Source organism: Salvelinus namaycush, chromosome 2 (assembly GCF_016432855.1).
Source record: "Salvelinus namaycush isolate Seneca chromosome 2, SaNama_1.0, whole genome shotgun sequence".
Classification (NCBI taxonomy): Eukaryota; Metazoa; Chordata; class Actinopteri; order Salmoniformes; family Salmonidae; genus Salvelinus; species Salvelinus namaycush.
The window spans coordinates 60081422-60103765 of record NC_052308.1 but is presented as its reverse complement, the minus strand read 5'-3'; the positions used below and the strand labels follow the sequence as shown (position 1 = coordinate 60103765).

General features: G+C 41.2%; 1 protein-coding gene across 3 annotated transcripts in view; it reads right to left on the bottom strand.

The window, feature by feature from the left end:
* LOC120065226 (signal-induced proliferation-associated 1-like protein 2) overlaps positions 1-22344 on the bottom strand; it is a 102962-nt gene that overhangs the window by 40580 nt on the left and 40038 nt on the right. For all 3 annotated transcript variants that reach the window (XM_039016035.1, XM_039016044.1, XM_039016052.1), the window contains exons 3-7: positions 19013-19140; positions 15219-15407; positions 11004-11178; positions 7997-8100; positions 4539-4696 (exon numbers count right to left, since the gene is read on the bottom strand). In XM_039016035.1, coding sequence (XP_038871963.1) covers positions 4539-4696; positions 7997-8100; positions 11004-11178; positions 15219-15407; positions 19013-19140 — 754 coding nt within the window. The remainder of the gene's footprint in view (positions 1-4538; positions 4697-7996; positions 8101-11003; positions 11179-15218; positions 15408-19012; positions 19141-22344) is intronic.

The following is a 22344-nucleotide window of genomic DNA, read 5'->3' as shown; positions in this document are numbered from 1 at the left end:
TGAGAGAGATCTGTTGGGAGATTTTGAAGTACAGCCATTACGGCCACTCCCTGGAAATGGAAAGGTTTCAAACTGTTGTTCTGCTAATCCGAAAGAGCAATTACAAGAGCAGAACAAGTGGTTTCACGACCAACTGTACGTCATATTAGATAGCTAAAGTGTTGTTCCATTGCGTGAATATAATGGACTACACTAGCATACTTTTATAATGCTCTATTATAAATAGAGGTGTGTTTTCAGTTTAAACAAATAGAGGTAATTTCAACCCTCACAGTGGTGTAGGTAGTGACAAGCAACTGGTGTTTCTGTATGATCAGAATTCTGATTTAAGACTCAGGTCCTCTAACAGTAAGGGCCAGAAATCATTGTTGTGGATTTTCAGAAGTTTCTTTGAATTGTACAGCAGCATATCCAAACCCAAATTAAATTAAAACAGATTTGGAGATGTTATCACAGGTGCAGCAAAATGCTTGTGTTTCTAGCTCCAACAGTGCAGTAATAGCTAGCAATTAAAAATCATAAAATACACAATCAAGAAAAAAAACTAGTAATGTCAAGAGACTGGAATATATATACACATAATGATGTGTAAAGGCAGTATGGACAGTATTGTACAGCAGTAGTTATACAGGTTGAGCCATGACTAGAATTCAGTATATGAAGTGAATTCGGAAAGTATTCAGACCCCTTGACTTTTTCCACTTTGTTACATTACAGCCTTATTTTTCACTCATCAATCTACACATAATATCCCATAATGACAAAGCAAAAACAGGTTGACATTTTTATTTATTTATTAAAAGTAAAAAAAACTTTATTATTATATTTACATAAGTATTCAGGCCCTTTTCTCAGTACTTTGTTGAATCACCTCTGGCAGCAATTACAGCCTCAAGTCTTGGGTTTGAAGCTACAAGCTTTGCACACCTGTATTTGGGGAGTTTCTCCCATTCTTCTCTGCAGATCCTCTTAAGCTCATCAGGTTGGATGGGGAGCGTCGCTGCACAGCTATTTTCAGGTCATTCCAGAGATGTTCGATCATGTTCTAGTCCGGGCTCTGGCTGGGTCACTCAAGGACATTGAGACTTGTCCCGAAGCCACTCCTGCATTTTCTTAGCTGTGTGCTTAGGGTCATTGTCCTATTGGAAGGTGAATCTTAGCCCTCAGTCTGAGGTTCTGAGCACTCCGGAGCAGGTTTTCATCAAGGATGTCTCTGTACTTTGCGTTGTTCATCTTACCCTCAATCCTGACTAGTCTCCCAGTCCCTGCCGCTGAAAATCTCTCCACAGCATGATGTTGCCACCACCATGCTTCACTGAAGGTATGGTGCCAGGTTTCCTCCAGACGTGACACTTGGCATTCAGGCCAAATAGTTCAATCTTGGTTTCATCAGACCAGAGAATCTTGTTTCTCATGGTCTGAGTCATTTAGGGGCTTTTTGGCAAACTCCAAGTGGGCTGTCATGTGCCTTTTACTGAGGAGTGGCTTCCGTCTGGCCATTCTACCATAAAAAGGCCTGATTGGTAGAGCGCTGCAGAGATGGTTGTCCTTCTGGAAAGTTCTCCCATTCCCACAGAGGAACTCTGGAGCTCTGTCAGAGTGACCATCGGGTTCTTGGTCACCTCCCTGACCAAGGCCCTTCTCCCCCGATTGCTCAGTTTGGCCGGGCAGCCAGCTCTAGGAAGAGTCTTGGTGGTTCCAAACTTCTTCCGTTTAAGAATGATGGAAGGCATTGTTCTTGGGAACCTTCAATGCTGCATAATTATTTTTGGGACCCTTCCCCAGATCTGTACTTCGACACAGTCCTGTCTCGGAGCTCTACGAACAATTTCTTCGGCTTCATTGCTTGGTTTTTGCTCTGACATGCACTGTCAACTGTGGGACCTTATACGGACAGGTGTGCACCTTTCCAAATCATGGTCAATCAATTGAATTTGCCACAGGTGGACTCCAATCAAGTTGTAGAAACATCAAGGATGATCAATGGAAACAGGGTGCACCTGAGCTCAATTTCGTATCTCATAGCAAAGGGTCTGAATACTTACATAAATAAGGCATCTGTTTATTAAATTTGTTTAATTTGCAAAGATTCCTAAAAACCTATTTTCGCTTTGTCATTATGGGTTATTGTGTGTAGATTGATGAGGAAAACAATTAATTTGATCAATTTTAGAATAAAGACTGTAACTTAACAAAATGTGGGAAAAGTCAAGGGGTCTGAATACTTTCCGAATGCGCTGTAAATATAAAGTGGTTAAACAGTATGTAAACATTATTAAAGTGACTAGTGTTCAATGACTATGTACATAGGGCAGCAGTCTAAGGCGCAGGGTAGAGTACCGCATGGTAGCCGGCTAGAACAGTGAATAAGGTTCAGGGCAGGGAACTGAGTGGAGGCTGGCTAGTTGGGACTGTAACAGTCTGATGGCCTGGATATAGAAGCTGTTTCTTAGTTTCTCGGTCCCAGCTGCCTTCAATATGGTAGTGGGGTGAACAGGCTGTGGCCCGGGTGGCTGAGGTCCTTGGGCTGAGCACACACTCCTGTGAAGCCCCTGTGTTGAAGATCAGCATGGCGGAGGTGTTGTTGCCTACCCTTACCACTTGGGGTCGGCCCGTCAGGAAGTCCAAGACCGAGTTGCACAGGGATGGGTTCAGACCCTGGGCCCTTAGCTGTAATCGATGAACAGTATTCTTACATACAGTACCAGTCAAAAGTTTGGACACACCAACTCATTCAAGGGTTTCTCTTTATTTTTACTATTAGAATAATAGTAAAGACATCAAAACTATGATTCCATATGTGTTATTTCATAGTTTTGATATCTTCACTATTATTCTACAATGTAGAAAATAGTAAAAAATAAATAAAAACTTTGGAATGAGTAGGTGTGTTCAAACTTTTGACTGGTACTGTAGGTATTTATCTTGTTCAGGTGGGATTGGGCAGGGTGCAGTGCAATGGCGATCGCCCGGGGTCTGTTGAAGCGAAATGTGAATTGGAGAGGGTCTGGGTTTCAGGTAAGGTAGAGGTGATATGATCCTTAGCCTCTCAAAGAACTTCATGATGACAGAAGTGAGTGCAAGGGGCGATAGTCATTTACCTTCACTTTCTTGGGTACAGTAACAATGGTGGACATCTTGATGCAAATGGGAACAACAGACTGGGATATGGAGATGAAATATGTCCGTAAACACTTCAGCCAGCTGGTCTGCACATGCTTTGAGGACGTGGCCCTGGCAGTCTGGCAAGGGTTAACACGCTTAAATTACTTCCTCGTGAGCGTCGGTGGCCATGTCGGGGGCTCGATGTCATTTTCCTCGAAACGGGTGAAGGTGTTTAGCTCGCCCAGGAGCGAGGCGTAGATGTCCGCGGCGTGGCTGGTTTTCCCTTCATAAAATCGGGGATTGTCTGGAGTCCCTGTCACATATGTATCATGTCTGAGCCGTTTAATGCTGTGTACTGTTGTTTTGCCTCTTGATTGTGTTACTGAGGTCGTAGCTGGTCTGCTTGTACACATCCATGTTCCCAGTCACCTTGCCAAGGTTAAAATGCGAAGGTTCGCGCTTTCAGTTTTGCGCGAATGCTGCAATAAATCCACGGATTTTGGTTTGGACGAGTTCTAATCGTCACAGTGGGAACAACATCCTCTATACAATTCCTTATTAACCCATTCTCCGAGTCAGTGTGTACGTAAATACTGTTCTCAGAGGCGACCCAGAATATTTCCAGTTCCGCGTGATCAAAACAATCTTGAAGCATAGATTTCAATTGGTCAGACTAACATTGAGCAGTCCATACCACAGGAGCTTCCTGTTCCTGTTTTGCATAGCCCCAAAAGGGAGAGTAGCAATGACCCACGGTCCGTGTTGCGCATGTAGCACAGGAGATGTGTTGATAGAATTTCTGTAGCGTTATCCTCAGATTTCCTTTATTAAAGTCCCCAGCTACACTAAATGCTGCCTCAGAATAAGCGGTTTCCAGGTTGCACATAGAAAAGTGTAGTTCCCTGAGTGTCGGCTTGGGTGGGAATACACACGGCAGTGACGATGATCGAAGAAAATTATTTTGGGAGGTAATGCGGTATTCCTGATTGGGAGAACGTTACCACAATCACAGTTGTTAATCATGAAACTTATTTTATTTTTCCTATAGAATTTTTTCTTCCTGTCTGTGCGATGGATAGAGAACCCTGCTGGCTGAATGGACATGGACAATATGTCCACAGATAGCCATGATTCTGTAAAAAAACACTATGTTACAGTCCCTGATGTCTCTCTGGAAGGAGATCCTCGCCCTAAGCTTGTCTACTTTATTGTCCAGGGACTGAACGTTAGCAATGGAGGGAGTTGACACTTGATTCAACAATCATTAAGAGGTACTTCTGAATGATTGACTCTTGTAATGATTGGATTCCAGCCTTATTGAAATTGGGCACTTAGGTACATGAATGATTGAATAAATGCAAGTTAATTTAAACCAGCTCTACACATCTCTCACACCAAGTGTTTTAGAAGTATCGGCGGTCTGCTTTGCTCACCTGTAGCAAACATTTTCTGTGCAAGGGTTGTGGACTTTGACGATGATGAACACGTGCTGGAAGTGCGAGCGAATGTTTTGGGGAGTGAAGGGAAGAGCACCAGGTTCCTGGAAGATGACGGTGACAATGTCATTTCCAATGTGTCTCTTCCTCAGTAGCTAAATGGCAAGAAAAGGAAACGGAAAAGAAAAAGCACATTAGAATTCAGAAAAGTAAATGCCCTTACAGTACATGAGAGACTATGACAGTGTCTCAATGGTCCCAAAAGGCTGATGACCTACATGGTGGAAATATATCCCATTCTTTATCACGAGTCAAGCTGTTAATTGGTCAAGGAAAGGATATGGAGGACAGTAAAACCTGTTTATTTGGAGTCTATCAGAGGGCATGCGGGAGCTACAGTACTGTCATATTGCTTACACCTTGCCAATCAACAGAAGTGCTAAAGGCAGTGGCTAGGGTCCAGAGGTTTCTAACAGGGCGATAGCCTCCTCATCAGGAGGCCATAGTCTGTTAAGTCCCTTGGTGTAGGGTAGGTGGTAAACAAACGGGATGAGGGGTGGAATAGGCCGGATCAAGGGGCTCAAGTAGTGGCAGAGCCTTCGCAGACCGTTGGGGGGGGGGGGGGGGGGGGGCTTACGGCTAATCTCAGAAATCAAATGGGATCCCAGGGGAGGAATGAAACTTCAAATCCTGATAATCAAGGCCCAAGACACATGCGATGCACAAGACATTTGGCCCGTTCTAATTTCCCTAGAGCTTGGAAATGACACTGACCCTCATTCCTGTATAGGTGGCTTTCTATGAACGCGGGCAGTTTGTCATCCTGATTCCTGGACATACTCTGCAGAGGGCCACAGCTTTAAGATGGCCTAAAATCTTTATTTCTGTAACTGAATTTCAGACCTCCAGAATAGTTAATTAATTAAAAAAAACTGCGAATTGAATTAGAGGTCGACCGATTAATTAGGGCCGATTTCAAGTTTTCATAACAATCGGTAATCTGCATTTTTGGACGCCGATTATGGCCGATTACATTGCATTCCACGAGGAAACTACGTGGCAGGCTAACCACCTGTTACGCGAGTGCAGCAAGGGGCCAAGGTAAGTTGCTAGCTAGCATTAAACGTATCTTATAAAAAACAATCAATCTTCACATAATCACTAGTTAACTACACATGGTTGATGATATTACAAGGTTAACTAGCTTGTCCTGCGTTGCATATAATCAATGTGGTGCCTGTTAATTTCTCATCGAATCACAGCCTACTTCGCCAAACGGGGGATGATTTAAGCGCATTCGCGAAAAAAGCACAAGCGTTGCACGAATGTACCTAACCATAAACATCAATGCCTTTCTTAAAATCCATACACAGAAGTATATATTTTTTTAAACATGCATATTTGTATATATTTTTTTAAACATGCATGTTAGCAGGCAATATTAACTAGAGAAATTGTGTCATATAAAAAATTTAAAAAATTAAAATTGGTCGATCTCTAATCTGAATGCTGTTCCCAAGAGCTTTACGTAAAATACTGCTTACAACTGCAAAGCAAATAGAATCAACATGGTGCACATGACAATTCATTTATAGACCATGTTGCTACGGTCTAGATAGAAAGACCCACCCAAGCATATTCAGACACCAAGCAGAGTGGGGAATTTAATTGAGTGCATGCGAAATCGTTGTCGTGGCAACATCTCCAGCAATAGCATTTCCAATTAACAAGTCACTGACTGGGGGAAATTATGCACGACTCCGAAATGATGAGTGCCAATTTCTAATATTGGAGAGCAGATTGTGACTAAAGGATCAACATGGCAAGCTACCAGTTGTAGTAAATGGGTAGAAACTAAGGAATGTTCATGATAATGATCACTATAATGTTGATAAAAAAAGGGTTGCAGTTAGAGTCATTGACGTCAGTGAGAAAAATATACATTTTTCAAAGCAGCATAATTTTCTTTTTCGCTTGACTTGAGTTTCTGGGGGGGGGTTTACTAAGCTAACATATGGAATTGTTTTAAGATGGTCATAGCAAGGATCATTTAGCCATTTGATGTTGAATTTTAGAACCCCTTTATGTATCCCCCAAAAATATTAAAACATTACTGCAATTAAGCCCATAGAAACACATTGATAACTGATTCATACATGGAAAAGCAGATAGTAAAACAAACAAAAAAGATTATTTTTGCACATTTTTAACCCAATATGTTTGGTCTGACAAACACAGCCGTAAGCTCAGCCACCTTCCACTGCACATGTGGAAGGCCACCACTAGCGGATGCGGTGGATTGATACGCAGCCCAAGCAATAAAATAGATACAACTATCTTAAAACAGACGGATTTTGATGGGGATGTTTTTATTATGGTAATTACATTTCCGCGGGGCAGCGGAAATTGACTCAAGAGGGTTATGTGCAGTGGTGTAAAGTACTTAATGAAAAATACTTTAAAGTAAGTTTAAGTAGTTTTGTGGGGTATCTGTACTGTACCATTTAGTTATAAGTTTTACTTCACTACATTCCGAAAGTAAATAATGTACTTTTTACTCTGCACATTTTCCCTGACACCCAAAAGTACTCTTACATTTTGAATCCTTAGCAGGACAGGAAAATGGACCAATTCAGGCGCTTATCAAGAACATCAATGGTCATCCCTACTGCCTCTGATCTGGCAGACTCACTAAACACACATGCTTAATTTGTAAATGAGTGTGCCCCTGGCTTTCCGTAAACAAAAAAAAGAACAAGAAAATGTCACCATCTGGTTTGCTTAATATAAGGAATTTGAAATTATTTGTTCTTTTACATTTGATATTTAAGTATATTTTAGCAAGTACATTTACTTTGATACTTAAGTATATTTAATACCAAATACTTTTAGACCTTTACTCAAGTAGTATTTTACTGGGTGACTTCCACTTTTACTTGAGTAGTTTTCTATTAAGGCATCTTTACTTTTTCCTCAAGTACGAAAATGGAGTACTTTTTCCAGCACTGTTTATGTGCACATCTCAAGTCAGGATTCAGCCCTTAATGTTTTGAAAAATCTGACCTACTAGATCTTTGTGTTAATTATCAAAGTGTTCAATAGCTCTTCTGAAGTGGCACTCCTAAATCTGGCTTTAAGGGCAGTTATAACAATATTGAAATACCTGTGGCAGTGACGTTTGCCAAGACCAATCTCTCAGTTTACTTACACAAATGTTGGGGGCCCACTGCGGGTGGACACAGATTGACTAGTGCTGCTTTAAAGGGATACTTTCGGATGCTGGCAATGAGGCCCTGTATCTACTTCCCCAGAGTCAGATGTACTCGTGCATATACATTTTACGCATCTGTGTCCAGTATGAAGGAAGTTAGAGGTAGCGTTAGCCCAATGACTGGAAGTCTACGATATCTACTAGCATGCTAGCAGGTACCCAAAGACTTCCAGTGTCCACTCACCTGTTGTCGGTTGTTGGGGGTGTAGGGGAGCAGTGTGGACACGTGGAACATCAGCTCATAGTCTTTGTAAGTAGTGTAGAGAGAATGTGTTCCAGTGGAATCCGCTGTAACACCCAAACAAAGAATTTAGGTCAGAGCAGCTCAGACAGAGACATTCTAAACAACAGAATTTAAAATAATGTAATACTGTAGTCTCTGGAGAAAAAAGAAAAAAATCTAATTACATGATCTGCAATAAGATCATTGTATACAGCAGTAATAATCCTGTGGTATTGCCAGGGACAGACTGGGACCAGAAATGGGCATTTCCAACACTCTGGACCATTCATTTCCTTGAGGCCCTCCCATTATTAGTCAAATAACAATAATACTGCACAAATTATTTTTTAAAAGACAGATCAGCCAATCTTGCATTTGCCTGAAATGCCCAGTCTGTTTGGCCAGTCTGTTTCTGGGTTTCTGTTTCTGGGTATTTCTAAATGGCCCGTTCTCTTTCACCAGAGCTCGGAAACGACACTGGCCATTGTTCCTGTTTAGGGTGCTTTACATGAACGCTGGGCAGATTGCGTGTCATTTCCAGGAATCAGGATGGACACAGCTTTAAGATGGCTTAAAATCTTGACTGCTGTAACTGAATTTCAGACCTCCAGAATAGCCCATTAATCAAAAGACTGTTATCTGAATGCTTTTCCCAAGAGCCTTATGTAAGATGTTGCTTACAACTACGAAACAAATAGAACCAACAGAGTACACATGACAATTCATTTATAGAGAGTGTTGCTATGGTCTATATAGAAAGACCCACCCGGGTTTATTCACAAACAACAAGTCGAATCAAGCTTTATTTATATAGCTAATTTCAGACATGGAATGCCTCACAATGTGCTTCACAGGAAAAAAGACGAATACAAAAAACAAGGAAAAGAAAAGCTGAAATATTTACTACTACACAACAAACAAGAATAAAAACTAAAGTGTGACAAAAACTGAATAACTAAAAAGCACCCCAAGGAAAAGCAAAGCAAAAAACATGAGTTTTAAGATCTCTTAAATATATGTTCACAGTTTTGGCCCCCCTCAGGTTCTCTGGCAGGCTATTCCAGAGGCTGGGGGCATAATAAATATAGACTGCCTCTCCACCAAGCAGAGTGGGGAACTTAACGGAGTGCATGCGACCAGCCCATCTTAAAATTTGACTGAACTGCCCAATGGTAGGTCTTCTTCTAAATTCCTGTATTTCAGCAGAGAGATATACATAAATCTCTATATCTATATTAATTTACACTGAGCAAAAATGTAAACGCAACATGTAAAGTGTCGGTCCCATGTTTCATGAGCTGAAATAAAAGAATCCCTGCAATTTTCCATACGCACAGAAACCGTATTTATCTAAAACTTTGCACTCAAATGGATTTACATCCCTGTTAGTGAGCATTTCTCCTGTGACAAAATAATCCATCCATCTGACAGGTGTGGCATATCAAGAAGCTGATTAAACAGCATGATCATTACACAGGTGCAGCTTATGTATTAAAGCCCTTTTGTGGGGTAAAACGTATTCTTATTAGCTGGGCCTCCAAGGCCCGCCCATGGTTGCACCCCTTCCCAGTCATGTGAAATCCATAGATTAGGGCCTAATGAATTTATTTCAATTGACTGATTGCTTTATATGAACTGTAACTCAGTAAAATCTTTGAAATTGTTGCATCTGTCTGTCTGTCTGTACAGTATATACACTACCGTTCAAAGGTTTGGGGTCACTTAGAAATGTCCTTGTTTTTGAAAGAAAAGCACATTTTTTGTCCATTAAAATAACATCAAATTGATCAGAAATACAGTGTAGCCATTGTTAATGTTGTAAATGACTATTGTAGCTGGAAACGGCAGATTTTTTATGGAATATCTACATAGGCGTACAGAGGCCCATTATCAGCAACCATCACTCCTGTGTTCCCATTGCACGTTGTGTTAGCTAATCCAAGTTTATCATTTTAAAAGGCTAATTGATCATTAGAAAACCCTTTTGTAATTATGTTAGCACAGCTGAAAACTGTTATTCTGATTAAAGAAGCAATAAAACTGGCCTTCTTTAGACTAGTTGAGTATCTGGAGCATCAGCATTTGTGGGTTTGATTACAGGCTGAAAATGGCCAGAAACTTTCAGAACTTTCTTCTGAAACTTGTCAGTCTATTCTTGTTCTGAGAAATGAAGGCTATTCCATGCAAGAAATTGCCAAGAAATGGACGATCTTATACAACGCTGTATACTACTCCCTTCACAGAACAGCGCAAACTGGCTCTAACCAGAATATAAAGAGGAGTGGGAGGCCAAGGTGCACAACTGAGAAAGAGGACAAGTACATTAGTGTATCTAGTTTGAGAAACAGACGCCTCACAAGTCCTCAACTGGCAGCTTCAATAAATAGTACCCGCAAAACACCAGTCTCAACGTCAACCGTGAAGAGGCGACTCTGGGATGCTGACATTTAACACCCCTACTCTTACGATAAGTGCCATGGGAACTTTAGTGACCACAGAGAGTCAGGACACCCGTTTAACGTCCCACCTGAAACACAGCACCCTACACAGAGCAATGTCCCCAGTCACTGCCCTGTGGCATTGGGATATTTTTTTTAGACCAGGTGCCTCCTACTGACCCCCAACACCATTTATGCTATAGTAAAAAATCGTATTAAGTATGCAGAGTTTAAAAAACATCCTGGCCATCTAATGCGAGCATTTGTCAGTGTACAGAGAGACATGGACTTAAAAAAAAAAAAATTGTTGTTGCAATCTACCACATTTTTTCAAACTTCCAAGTTTGCTCCTATCAAAAGATAAATCATTCAAAACGGAATTCTTCTTCTTTTCAGTTGGTCTGTACAAGAGGATGTCCAGCTGGGCCCTCATCCTCTAATTTATTGAACATTTATCAAGCATATGATAAATCAAATGATAATAAAATATATAAAAAACAAAATGTGTGTGTTGAGTCATGAACTCTTACTTTTGTTGTCCAGCTGGGCCCGGTACTTGGTGAAGCCCTTCAGCCTGACCCTCTGGCCCAGCAGCTCCATGAACTCCTCCAGGGCGGGGCTGGCACTCTCATTGTTGTACATCTCCTCTTCGGTGCTCTGGCCCGCCTGGCAGTACATGATGCCCACCTTGTGCTGGAAGCTCAACTGGAATGACAAAGAACAATAAGGGTGGGGTTATGACATGCCAATGTCTGCCCAATATCTGTTTATGCTACGCTAATGTGTGGAAGAACCTTGTAATTTAGGGGTGGGTTATAACCTGGGGTTATGACCTGCCTATGTCTACCTAATGTCTGTTTATTATACGATAATAAATATATATTTAAAAAAAAATCTCAATTCAAATCTTATAAAAAGGTAACTAGCGTAACGCTTATGAAACATTTCTCCAAATACTTGGGCGCATGACCAAATTACAGCAGGTGTTATTTTTCATAAGACACTGAGCAACACTAAGATGGGACATTCAGTATTCAACGATGCATTCCTCCTTATCTACACTCTTGATTGAAATGCTCTGTAGCGTCAGAGACGGTTGCCGGCGCCGGTGTATGGTGTCAAATTAGACTGAAACGCTCCTGTAAGCACTCAGGGAGGGAAGGATATATCAAGCGTTGTACCAGCCCAGTGCATTTTATCTCCTGCTATCAATACCTATTACCTGACACCAGGTGCTGAGATAGCACACTTGGCGCTAGCCATCTGAACAATCAGAGGAGTTGACACACACAAAAGAGGACATAATTACAGTGTGAGTGGCCCTAAGACCACACCTAACAGTTGGTCCTGAATAATTTATTAATCTTAGAAATGCTGTAAAACCTTTTTTTTTTGTGTGTGGGGGAGGCTCGGGGGGGGGGGTGCACGAGACCAGGATCAGCAGAACCTTTACGAAACTCAAAGAAGGTCCTCATAAGACAGTGGAGGTGCTCACTGCTCACAGCTAAGCAACATGACAAGACGAGCGGTCAAAAGAAAAATGCATTAAATCGAGAAGTCTCAATTTGCGTGGCTGGTCTCTTCCCAGCTCTCACATTGTCGTGGCAACACTGCAAAAATTCAGTGGGAGGTGAGGCCATATTGTTTTGGATAAGGGGAACGGAAGCTGTGCCGCCTTAGTAAATGATTCAAACTTGAGGGGGATAGGGGAAGTACTGCTGGTAAAGCGAAGTTAGATTGCCATTGATGGTTGTCTTTACTACGTATATCCACGGTTGCTTAACGAGTAGCTAACAATAATAGCATTCCAGTCCTACTTACAGTAGATATAACCGGTGAAAGATCATTATGATATTATCACATCAATGAAATGTAACATAATTAAACTTAGTTGAATTAAAGAACATGGAATTAAACTTAATCAAATTGAGGAATAAGAGAGTTGACCCCTAGACATTCCTTGAGGTCAAGATTCCCCCTCCTCACCTCTCGCCAGCTTTGCTCCAATAGATTTACAAACCTGCCACGCTCCCCAAATGAAAGAAGCTTGTATGAAACTTGATCTCATCAATACTCTGATATTGCACCCTGGTGCCATTTCTCCCCCTGCTGTTACATGCTTTAGGGATTGATCTGTCTTGATGCACGTCTCTGGTTACCCAGAAATCCAGTTACATGGCAATACCGCTTATTGTTTTTCCCCTGTCCAGAGATGAGTGAATATTCCACCATATTGATACTAGATACCGGAGCCATGGTAGCATAGAAATATAATTACTAGAATGGGAGAAAACCCCTCAGACGGTGGCAATTGGATTTCTTTGCATGGTAGTCATAATTGGGAAAATAAATGTCATTAAAGTCTAGCCTCTGACAGTGGTGAGTTGCGTATTTGTACAATTTCCTGGTTTCCCGCTGTGCCAGACATAGCCCGAAAGGCAGGATGCTGAATCCGTAAGTGTTTGATTGATGATAAGGGCTCAAAAACAGGCAAACTACATATCTGGGTTTTTGCTTAACACAGTAAAGCAATCAAAATCTGCAGTGTAATCCCTTGTTGTAAGCGGAAATACCTACTTGTGACAACAGTGATGTATAAGATATGTGATTGTATTAGGATCATATTGTGCACTCAATTGTAATACAAATACCCTAGTCATTTACGGGGCACATTAAAAGCCCCAATGCAGTCAAAATCCTGTGTTTTATATATGTTTCCACACTATGGAGGCTGGAATAACACTGTGAAAATGATAATGCCCTTTTAGTGTAAGAGCTATGTGAAAAGACTGCCAGAAATGTCAAAAGGTTTTGGTGGGATGGAGATTTGGCCTTCCTGGTTATATAACCAGGCGGTAAATTAGTTAATAGACCAACAAGAAAAAGAATCCCAAACCTCTGTGACAATAACATCTAGTTTTTAGTTTACCACTCCCCACTCAGACAGTCCGAACAAAATTATTGTATGAAAAATTGCTCTTTGCTAAGAAACAATTCTTTCTTTTAGACTTGTGGTCACCAACCGATCCGTCAATCTCCAAGGCATTCCTAGTCAACCACCAAACATTTCTGTAATTCTTTTTTTGGAGTTGTTTGGTGCTGTTGGCGGTGTGCACTTGATTCAGCAGTCCTAGCACCGGAAAGGCAAACAGTGCCTATTTTGAATCATTTCATGTGTCTGAATGTAGAACCGGTTGGCCCAGAGAACAAATTAAGCGCACCTATAGGCTTACCACTGGCCGATCAGATAGCTCAGATCACTGTGTCAAGAACTGCAACTCTGCAAACTCCTGGATTTTCCACGCTCAATAGTTTCCCGGGGGTGTATAATAATAAAAAATATATAACATTTAGAAGATTATTTTATCCAAAGCAAATTAGTCACGCACGCCTCGTTTTCTGGGGGGTATTGTTGGTCGGGTGAATTGAACCCATTATCCTGTCATTGCAAGCGCCATGCTCTACCATAAGCAATGTTACGATGCAGAGCAGGTTAGAACCTTTTGTATTGACCTGTGGCTTTATTATGAAACTCCATCAGTACTTCCATTAACTTTAGCGAGCTTAACTGCAACCATTAAGTCAAATGAACTGCCCTGAGATCAGCAGAAAGGTGACTCCAAGAAGAGAGAGTTTGTTAGGATCAAAAGAAATGTAGAATTAGCAAAGCCCAGGTAAAAAGTTAGATGAAAACCCACCTCAGTCTTCTGCAAACCTAACCCTGGGGTAGAAATGTTATTTTTCAGCAGGTTAATTACACTATTTGCAATGCCAAAAAACACTCCAGAATGACACCAGAAAGGTTTGAATATTGCTGCCCGCCAACGATTCCCAACCAAATTTACTATTTTGACAAAAACAATGGATAAATGTTGCCCTAAGAGTTGTGCAAAGGTGGAAGAACATTTTTCAAAATGATTCACAGCTGGAATGGCTACCAAAGGTGCTTTCATCAAGTATATATACAGTTGAAGTTGGAAGTTTACATACACCTTAGCCAAATACATTTCATCTCAGTTTTTCACAATTCCTGACATTTAATCCTAATACAAATTGTCTTTATTGTTTGTACAGATGAACGTGGTACCTTCAGGCATTTGGAAATTGCTCCCAAGGATGAACCAGACTTGTGGGGGTCTACAATTTTTGAGTTTGAAGGTAGGCCTTGAAAAACATCCACAGGTACACCTCCAATTGACTCAAATTATGTCAATTAGCCTATCAGAAGCTTCTAAAGCCATGACATAATTTTCTGGAATTTTCCAAGCTGTTTAAAGGCACAGTCAACTTAGTGTATGTAAACTTCTGACCCACGGGAATTGTGATACAGTGAATTATAAGTGAAATAATCTGTCTGTAAACAATTGTTAGAAAAATTACTTGTGTCATGCACAAAGTAGATGTCCTAACCGACTTGCCAAAACTATAGTTTGTTAACAAGAAACGTGTGGAGTGGTTGAAAAATGAGTTTTAATGATTCCAACCTAAGTGTATGTAAACTTCTGACTTCAACTGTACACACACACACACACACACACACACACACACACACACACACACACACACACACACACACACACACACACACACACACACACACACACACACACACACACACACACACACACAGAAAATGTGGAGTAGGTTTATACATTTTTTAGAAAAACATTTAAAATCAAAAAAATGTTAAGACTGTGCAAGGGGTGTGGAAACTTTTACTAGCGACTGTCTCTATGATCACTCACCCCCTGTTGGTCCAGCTTGAGGAGCTGCTCAGGGACCTTGGGTGAGCTGGTGGCCAGCCTGAGACACTGGATGTTCAGCTCTGGGACCACATACTCCAGCACCTCCTTCAGCGGTAGGCCCCTGGCCATGCCATGCTTGGCGGTGGAGGGCACGGCGTCTTCCAGGATTGCCCCTCGGAGAGTGGTGAGCTGGGGAGAACAGAGAGAGAGGCTGGAGGTTAGCTGGGGGTCTAGCCCTGACGGTTGAGTTGGATTTTGAGTAACAATTTACAAACAACTTTCATGAATAAAGTTGCAAATTATAAATACGTTAGAAATAACTGTTTCATTATTTGCAAAAGTTTAACCCCCTAGAGTGTCCATCAACATCCATCAGTTTAAGCTGTGTTTTTTTGGTTGCATAGGCTGCATCTCAATCCACCACATCGCCTATGTCACCCTTCCACATCTGTGGTGAATAGTGGCAGAGCTACAGCACTGTTTGTCAGACCAGGAGACTAGAGGTCGACCGATTAATCGGAATGGCCAATTAATTAGGTCCGATTTCAAGTTTTCATAACAATCGGTATTTTTGGACACCGATTGGCCGATTTTTTTCTCTCATCTTTATTTAACTAGGCAAGTCAGTTAAGAACACATTCTTATTTTCAATGACGGCCTAGGAACGGTGGGTTAACTGCCTTGTTCAGGGGCAGAACGACAGATTTTTGACCTTGTCAGCTCGGGGATTAATTTTTGCAACCTTCTGGTTACTAGTCCAACGCTCTAACCACCTGCCTTACATTGCACTCCACGAGGAGCCTGCATGGCAGACTGACTACCTGTTATGCGAGGGCAGCAAGAAGCCAAGGTAAGTTGCTAGCTAGTATTAAACGTATCTTATAAAAAACAATCAATCTTAACATAATCACTAGTTAACTACACATGGTTGATGATATTACTAGTTTATCTAGCTTGTCCTGCGTTGCATATAATCGATGCGGTGCCTGTTAATTTCTCATCGAATCACAGCCTACTTCCCCAAACAATGGGGTTTGGATTTAACAAGCGCATTTGCGAAAAAAGCACTGTCGTTGCACCAATGTACCTAACCATAAACATCAATGCATTTCTTTAAAATCAATACACAAGTATATATTTTTAAACTTGCATATTTAGTTAATTTCGCCTGCTAACATGAATTTCTTATAACTAGGGAAATTGTGTCACTTCTCTTGCGTTCCGTGCAAGCAGTCAGTGTATATGCAGCAGTTTGGGCCGCCTGGATCATTGCGAACTGTGTGAAGTCCATTTATTCCTAACAAAGAACGTAATTAATTTGCCAGAATTGTACATAATTATGACATAACATTGAAGGTCATAACATTGAAGGTTGTACAATGTAACAGCAATATTTAGACTTAGGGATGCCATCCATTAGATAAAATACGGAACGGTTCACTGAAAGAATAAACATTTTGTTTTCGAAATTATAGTTTCCGGATTCGACCATATTAATGACCAAAGGCTCGTATTTCTGTGTGTTATTATGTTATAATTAAGTCTATGATTTGATAGAGCATTCTGACTGAGCGATGGTAGGCAGCAGCAGGCTCATAAGCATTCATTCAAACAGCACTTTCGTGCGTTTGCCAGCAGCTCTTCGCAATGCTTCAAGCATTGCACTGTTTATGACTTCAAGCCCATCAACTCCCGAGATTAGGCTGGTGTAACCGATGTGAAATGGCTAGCTAGTTAGCGGGGTGCGTGCTAATAGTGTTTCAAAAGTCACTCGCTCTGAGACTTGGAGTAGTTGTTCCCCGGCTTTTGTGGAGCGATGGGTAACGATGCTTCGAGGGTGGCTGTTGTCGATGTGTTCCTGGTTCGAGCCCAGGTAGGGGCGAGGAGAGGGACGGAAGCTATACTGTTACACTAAAGTGCCTATAAGAACATCCAATAGTCAAAGGTATATGAAATACAAATGGTAAAGAGAGAAATAGTCCTATAATTCCTATAATAACTACAACCTAAAACTTCTTACCTGGGAATATTGAAGACTCATGTTAAAATGAACCACCAGCTTCCATATGTTCTCATGTTCTGAGCAAGGAACTGAAACGTTAGCTTTTTTACATGGCACATATTGCACTTTTACTTTCTTCTCCAACACTTTGTTTTTGCATTATTTAAACCAAATTGAACATGTTTCATTATTTATTTGAGGCTAAATTGATTTTATTGCTGTATTATATTAAGTTAAAATAAGTGTTCATTCAGTATTGTTGTAATTGTCATTATTACAAAAACATTTTTAAAAAATCGTCCGATTAATCGGTATCAGCTTTTTTTGGTCCTCCAATAATCGGTATCGGCGTTGAAAAATCATAAAATCGGTCGACCTCTACAGGAGACATCCCGAAAATCGGTCTTCTCCGTCTGTAGCATCCTAACAGTTTGTCACGGGATTCGTCTAAAGTCGGTAACGCTGATGTACCAACGTTTGACTGTAGTGTCCAAACCATTTGGGCTACAAACTAATATGACCCCACTATAGAAAGGGGACTATCACAAACAGGATGGTGTTCTCCATTTTGCTCTACACTATTCACAAGTGTCACGGGACTCGTCTAACGGTAACCCAAACAAATGAATGAATGTAAGTATGGAGGTAGTTGTGCCAAATTAGTAAAAAAACAACAATATTTCCTGAGTTTTCTTATATCTCCTAGATAAAGGACATACACTTCAAAACCTTATTCCTAATGATACATTTTTTGTGTATTTTTTGCTATTTCTGAATGAGTAATTCAATGCATTTCTATGGGTTACAGTAGTAAAAGGATGATCCATGGTATGACATTCTTAAAACAATTCCATACGTCAGCTTAGAATCCCCCAACGGCTTAGACTTAAGAATTAAGCATTTCTAGGCATTACAATCATTACAATTCACAAGCTTTTAGTTACGAACATTGAAAGTCATTCATAAAGTGGAGGCATTTATAAAGGCTCATTCGTGAAAGTTGTTATTAACAGTTGAAATCTTCTGCACCCACGTTTCAAGAGCAACATGTTCCAAAAATGTTTGTAACACATTAAGTGAGTGGGAATCATCGAAGTGTTTGGCTGTCTTAAGTAATGTAGCTATGATGTTGTTATTAAAGAAGAATTCTGTTTTTTTTTATGGAAAATGCTTACAAATTATGAATAGAAAATAAAGTAAACTACATCAGGAAGAAAATGTAAGAGACAAATTACAAATTACTTACAAAGAGCTTAAATTTCCCGCTGCACGCAGCTAAACGTCTCTCTCCCAGTTCTCTAGGTTAAGTTGCATCGGGAATTAGCTTTTAGTAAAACTAAATAGATTAGCTTTTAGCATTAGCGTGTCATAAGAAGTGCAACCACAAACTCCCCACTTACAATATCTCATAGGAGAACTAACATATCGTGGGATCAAACTTTCCCCATTAACTTGCCGGATTAAAAGTTGTTTAATGTCCCATTGGTATGATAATACAAAATGTCTGCTTATCTAGTCCACTGTGCATCATCTCAGAAAGTTTCTATGGTTCTATGGAAGTACTTGGTTTAGTTTGAATTCAATCTTGAGGTATTTTCTGTTTCACACCATTTGTGGTCTTATAACTAATTGATTATTCATTATGTATGAAGGTATGACAACATTCTACCACTTCAGAATTAATTTTGCCTGCTGGTTAGCAATGTGAGAGTCCACAGTAAGAACCTGTGTACAGCATACATCTTAGGACACTCTCAGCCTTTTGCGACATCTCCCCTTTTCGATTATTTACCTCGCTGGTCCGGAAGGTGACCCGGTAGTTGTACTGTGCTCCCTCCTTTCCCTCATCCAGCTTTTCCCGGCGGATACTGACCGCTACGGGGCCCAAGTTCTCATCCGTGCCAAAGTAGTTCTGGTGATCTGAGGGAAAATGGTAAACGACGGTACAACACAAATGTTAGCTGTGGTTTGGATTATGAAAACATAAGAAATCTTTATTTTCCATTAAATTCACATAAAATACAAATTTGGCTTTAGCACTCAGGCTTACAGGTCAAAGGTAAAAACAGACCTGCAACAAACACAGTTCAACTTAACATGATTTGCCTGATTGGACATTCCTTTGCATTCCTTAAAACTCCACGAATAGGGCCTACACATCATAGATTATAACACTAGCAAAGCCAGAAAAGTAGATCAAATTCATCAAATACATGCTAACCCATAAAGATATTCCTAAACTTAGTGTATCAATAACTCAATGAGTAGACAGATACATTTCATGTAGTAATGCTCCCTTTACTGATTAATTGACATGTAGGGTTGCAAAAGACATGTAACTACAGGCTCATTTCAATAAAACCTGCACGGACTGAAACCTGCACTGCAGAAAAAAACTGTCTTTGTAGTTCCATTAACTCCAGTACGGGTTTCATTAAATTCATCCCTAGGATGAAGTGTTTTTCCTCACTCCCTAGAGCAGGGGTGTCAAATGAATTTTTCCCTGGGGGCCACATTCGGACTTCAACGTGGTCCAGCGGGCCGCACCATTTCCTCGGTGTCAAAATTTACTCCTGACTGTCTAGCTGTAAATGATGTGATTACTAGTGAGCTGGACACAGTCAAGAAACTGTATAAATGTAGGTCAATTAACATTTCCACACAGTTGCGATTTGGTTTTAGTCATGTTAAAGTACATACATACATACATACATACATACATACATACATTTTCACTGCTCAAAAAAATAAAAGGGAACACTAAAATAACACATCCTAGATCTGAATGAATGAAATATTCTTATTAACTACTTTTTTCTTTACATAGTTGAATGTGCTGACAACAAAATCACACAAAAATGATCAATGGAAATCAAATTTATCAACCCATGGAGGTCTGGATTTGGAGTCACACTCAAAATTAAAGTGGAAAACCACACTACAGGCTGATCCAACTTTGATGTAATGTCCTTAAAACAAGTCAAAATGAGGCTCAGTAGTGTGTGTGGCCTCCACGTGCCTGTATGACCTCCCTACAACACCTGGGCATGCTCCTGATGAGGTGGCGGATGGTCTCCTGAGGGATCTCCTACCAGACCTGGACTAAAGCATCCGCCAACTCCTAGACAGTCTGTGGTGCAACGTGGCTTTGGTGGATGGAGCGAGACATGATGTCCCAGATGTGCTCAATTGGATTCAGGTCTGGGGAACGGGCGGGCCAGTCCATAGCATAAATGCCTTCCTCTTGCAGGAACTGCTGACACACTCCAGCCACATGAGGTCTAGCATGGTCTTGCATTAGGAGGAACCCAGGGCCAACCGCACCAGCATATGGTCTCACAAGGGGTCTGAGGATCTCATCTCGGTACCTAATGGCAGTCAGGCTACCTCTGGCGAGCACATGGAGGGCTGTGCGGCCCCCCAAAGAAATGCCACCCCACACCATGACTGACCCACCGCCAAACCGGTCATGCTGGAGGATGTTGCAGGCAGCAGAACGTTCTCCACGGCGTCTCCAGACTCTGTCACGTCTGTCACGTGCTCAGTGTGAACCTGCTTTCATCTGTGAAGAGCACAGGGCGCCAGTGGCGAATTTGCCAATCTTGGTGTTCTCTGGCAAATGCCAAACGTCCTGCACGGTGTTGGGCTGTAAGCACAACCCCCACCTGTGGACGTCGGGCCCTCATACCACCCTCATGGAGTCTGTTTCTGACCGTTTGAGCAGACACATGCACATTTGTGGCCTGCTGGAGGTCATTTTGCAGGGCTCTGGCAGTGCTCCTCCTGATCCTCCTTGCACAAAGGCGGAGGTAGCGGTCCTGCTGCTGGGTTGTTGCCCTCCTACGGCCTCCTCCACGTCTCCTGATGTACTGGCCTGTCTCCTGGTAGCGCCTCCATGCTCTGGACACTACGCTGACAGACACAGCAAACCTTCTTGCCACAGCTCGCATTGATGTGCCATCCTGGATGAGCTGCACTACCTGAGCCACTTGTGTGGGTTGTAGACTCCGTCTCATGCTACCACTAGAGTGAAAGCACCGCCAGCATTCAAAAGTGACCAAAACATCAGCCAGGATGCATAGGAACTGAGAAGTGGTCACCACCTGCAGAACCACTCCTTTATTGGGGGTGTCTTGATAATTGCCTATAATTTCCACCTTTTGTCTATTCCATTTGCACAACAGCATGTGCAATTTATTGTCAATCAGTGTTGCTTCCTAAGTGGACAGTTTGATTTCACAGAAGTGTGATTGACTTGGAGTTACATTGTGTTGTTTAAGTGTTCCCTTTATTTTTTTGAGCAGTGTATATATATATATAATACGGTATGACTTTACTCACATAAAAACTGTGGATGGAAATGAGGAGTATAATTACAAAAAGATGTCTGTATCATGTACGGTTCACAGATCCTAAGGTCTTACAGGAGAGGAGGCATGTAAAGATCTAAAAAGGGCCTGAAATGGACACTTTCATCATGATTTATGATCTTTTCATGATTGTGATACAAATGTAAAATGCATGTCAAACATTCTTCCTCCCAACAAAGTTTCTATGTGAGGATTGCCAGAACAATCTGAGATACCAAACATATGTTCCACCTAGGCAGGCGTGGAATCGCCCATAGTCAAGTTTAGTTCAAGTCTGTAAAATAGCTGAAAAAAAGCTATTAGCAACATCTTGGGTTTGATGTGGATCATATTATGGCTAATATAAAATGTATTTTCAACCTATGGATACTGACAAATGTAGAGGGAAAAACTCATGTGCTGCATTGCTGCGGTGACTCAAGCATGACTAGCTTCAAGAGTTGTTCACCTCAGGCAATGTCACGCACTGACATAAGGGACATCTAAGTGCCACGGAAGTCACGGTCAACTAACAAGCTAGACTTTTGCAGTATAAATTGCAAAGTGGAAAATTGCAGATTTTACATGTACCCTGCTATCTCAGGTATCATGTTGATGTCTACTCCAGTAAACTATTTCCTCATTCAATGAGCAGGTCATAGATTTTCAGCAACGCTCAAATTTTGCTACACATGGCTAGATTCTATGGCGTGTCTGCTAACGTTGTGCATTTGTAAAACACTGCAAAGCACATCGTAAATGAACTTGAAAAACT